The sequence below is a fragment of the Octopus bimaculoides genome, chromosome 18, assembly GCF_001194135.2.
Source record: "Octopus bimaculoides isolate UCB-OBI-ISO-001 chromosome 18, ASM119413v2, whole genome shotgun sequence".
NCBI classification, from domain to species: domain Eukaryota; kingdom Metazoa; phylum Mollusca; class Cephalopoda; order Octopoda; family Octopodidae; genus Octopus; species Octopus bimaculoides.
In genome coordinates this window covers 14,163,831-14,165,308 of record NC_068998.1, presented here as the reverse complement: position 1 = coordinate 14,165,308, position 1,478 = coordinate 14,163,831, and the positions used below count along the sequence as shown (strand labels likewise).

The window sequence follows — 1,478 nt, the reverse complement described above, 5'->3', positions numbered from 1 at the left end:
ACACACGACGGGCTTCTTTCAGTTTCCGTCTACCAAATCCACTCACAAGGCTTTGGTCGACCTGAGGCTGTAGTTGATGACGTTTTCCCAAGGTGCCACACAGTGCGAGTAAACCTGGAACCATGTGGTTGGGAAGTTAGCTTCTTACTACACAGCCAGGCTTATACACACACACACACACACACACACACACACACACACACATCACATACACACACACATACACGCATACACATATATACATATGTATGTATGTGTTTATATGTTTATATATGTATGTATATACATATGTGTGCGTATGTATGTATGTATGGATGGATGTATATATGTATATATGTATGTATGTATGTATGTATGTATGTATGCATGTATGTATGCATGATGTATGCATGCATGTATACATATAAAGACCCCTTCGGTCATGAATGACCATGGGATTGCACTTAGAGAGTTACCTTCCAAGGTAAAAGTTCAGGCAAGGTTGTTGGTTAGAAGATCACCAGTCGTCCGTGCATACTAGATCCCTTCTCCACGCCACCGATGTTGCCCAAGGGAAAGGCAAAGGCCGAAACATCTTGGCACCAGTGAACTAGTGAACTGGAGAAATGCAAAATAAAGTGTCTTGCTCAAGAACACAACAGACAGCCCGGTCCGGGTATCGAACGCACTACTTCATGAGCCCGACACCCTAAATACTGAACCATGCACCTTCAAAAGAAATACACACACGCACACACACACACACACACACACATACATACACATTCACATACATCTGTCTGCATATATGTACACATATCCATTTAGCTGTATACACACCCTCGCGCACTCGCCCCCCAACAAAACGTTATATAACCCCCTTGGTTTTCACTTTTAATTTTCTATCTTAAAATTCCGGTTGTATTTCATAATTTATTCTTTAAAAACAAATATTTTTCCTCCTTATTCATTTTCATTCATTTGTTGCTCGTTTTTCAACTAGCTTTTTATTTCATTCAGTCCACAAAAAACGTTTATATATTATATATATATATTTTTTTTTTTCATCCCAACTAGCTCCTGCGCTGGTAATCCTGTCACTGCTTCCAAGTCTCAACAGCTGCACCAATCCCTGGATCTACCTGGCCTTCAGTGGAAAGGTATGGTGTCGACAACAAAGTCAAAATTTTCCTCGCACCTGGACACAAACCACCAATACGTACCTTGTCGAGCTTGAAGCTAAGAAGCGTACCTCGTTCGGAGCCGAACACGTCACGTTTGCAAGCAATAGTACGGCTCGGAAGACGCTTAACGTTGATGATACGAACACCACAGCACTCATGTCATCGAGTCCCTGTTAACAAGCATTCTCGTTTTCCTTTATTCCATACAACATATATGTATCTACACACGTACGCAAACAGATGACTACAGTCAAACACACGCATATTTATATATATGAACATAAATGTATGCATATATATATATATATATATATA

The 1,478-nt window shown here is 40.3% G+C and overlaps 1 protein-coding gene across 2 annotated transcripts in view; it reads left to right on the top strand.

Annotated features, from left to right (window-relative positions):
* Positions 1 to 1,478, top strand: part of LOC106878984 (octopressin receptor) — a 252,084-nt gene that overhangs the window by 162,325 nt on the left and 88,281 nt on the right. The window contains exon 3 of one of the 2 annotated variants that reach the window (XM_052974238.1): positions 1,057 to 1,139. In XM_052974238.1, coding sequence (XP_052830198.1) covers positions 1,057 to 1,139 — 83 coding nt within the window. Of the gene's footprint in view, positions 1 to 1,056; positions 1,430 to 1,478 lie in introns of those variants that run through there. The other variant, XM_014928362.2, reaches the window with a different exon arrangement.